We start from the raw sequence: 1,621 nt of genomic DNA on the forward strand, positions 1-1,621 counted from the left end.
CTACTCTACCAGGATCAGGAAACAGTCCTCCATAAAATGTGCTGCACACATCTGAATATTTGGGTTGAACTGTTCTGGAACAGTGTTGTAAATACAACTTAACCACTAATTTCTAGTCGTGTCCTCTTTTGGAAGACCAAACAAAGTAGTTTCGCTTTCACAACGAAACACACGACATGGCGGCAGCAACAATACTACAGCAAGAATAAAAGTTACGCCTTATTTCTTTGCGTGAACATTTGGGCGGCGTTATGCAAATCTTCCCACATCGTGACGTAGACATGTGGGGGCGTGTTAGAACGAGCCGTTTTAGGTAGGAGTGGTTGACTCTTCTATAAAGAATATCTCTTTGGATTTGAGACTTTAGTCTTTGCAACTTTACAGATCTTCTTTATGCGCCAAGAGCTTGTAACACTCCAAAGAGAAAGGAAAAATTGAAATCGCATCATATGACCCCTTTAATAAATATAAAGTTCCAAACAGCAGCCTATTTTTTTTAAATGGAAGTTTGTTTGTTTTTGTTACCATTTAAGTCTTTGCTCTCATTTTTGATCAATTTAATACATCTTTTCAAAATAAACTTAATTTCTTTTCCAAACACGAATAAGATCTTACTGAGCCCAAACCTTTTAACAGTAGTGTAAGTGAAGCTGCATTTATTATTTTATTTTTTACATTTATTTATTGATTTTTATTTTATTTCATGTGCGTCATTGTTTTAATTGTTTACTTTATTATTTTTGTCTGACTTATGTATCTACGTCTTTTCCATCAGTCTGGCATTTCGGATTCAGAAGGATCAGAGGTATGTTAAGAGATCATAGTCAGTGCTTTTTAAAGATGGACTAAAATCAAAAGCTCGGCTGATATACAGTACAGTCATCTGTCTGGTTTTCATTTACTCGTTCATTCATGTTTTGTTTTTGTGAAATGTATTTAGAGATTGTGACAGACTAAAGAAAATACAGGATTTGGCGAGTAAATGAGGACAATGTTCGTTTTGGGTGAACTGTCTCTTTAAGACTTTAGGTAGTTAGTATCTGATAGAGCAGATGGGTCTTTAGATTGCAGTCACACACATTAAAGCCTAATTGACCCATTAATTGTGACCAGATAATTTAATGTAGCACTTAAGCTTTTAAAATAATCAAAAGCTTTCACTTCTACAGCTGGGATTTGTGGCTTAATTGATTCTTGTATCCAACCAAGAGCAGTGAATCTGAATAAGAGCATGAGTGAGGAGTGAAATATGTAGGTTCTCTGTATTCATATAGTAAATAGAGTTAGTCTTGAATGCAGGTTAAAAGATATTGATTAGATCCATACAAATGCTATATTTTTTAAAGTGTCCCTATTATGGGTTATGAAAGGTTCATATTTTGGTTTTGGGAGTCCCCAACAGCAGGTTGACATGCATGCAAGGTCAAAAAACACTTTCATTGTCTTATAATATGCATTTATTTTTACCTTACTTGCTCAACGACTCCCAAATGATTCGTTTAAAGATCCATTTTTCCAAACCCCTCCTTTGCGTGACACTAATCGGCGGTGATTGGTCCGATTGGTCTCATTTTCATTTCATCTTGCCTGTAATGCCTGATAAAGCAGCGTTTGTGAGCGC

The 1,621-nt window shown here is 35.5% G+C and overlaps 1 protein-coding gene across 1 annotated transcript in view; it reads left to right on the plus strand.

Annotated features, from left to right (window-relative positions):
- LOC107684986 (protein unc-13 homolog B-like) overlaps window positions 1–1,621 on the plus strand; it is a 62,360-nt gene that overhangs the window by 44,568 nt on the left and 16,171 nt on the right. Inside the window, exon 30 of the mRNA XM_016481391.1 lies at window positions 776–805. Coding sequence (XP_016336877.1) covers window positions 776–805 — 30 coding nt within the window. The remainder of the gene's footprint in view (window positions 1–775; window positions 806–1,621) is intronic.

This window comes from Sinocyclocheilus anshuiensis, unplaced genomic scaffold, assembly GCF_001515605.1.
Source record: "Sinocyclocheilus anshuiensis isolate Anshui unplaced genomic scaffold, SAMN03320099.WGS_v1.1 scaffold605, whole genome shotgun sequence".
Classification (NCBI taxonomy): Eukaryota; Metazoa; Chordata; class Actinopteri; order Cypriniformes; family Cyprinidae; genus Sinocyclocheilus; species Sinocyclocheilus anshuiensis.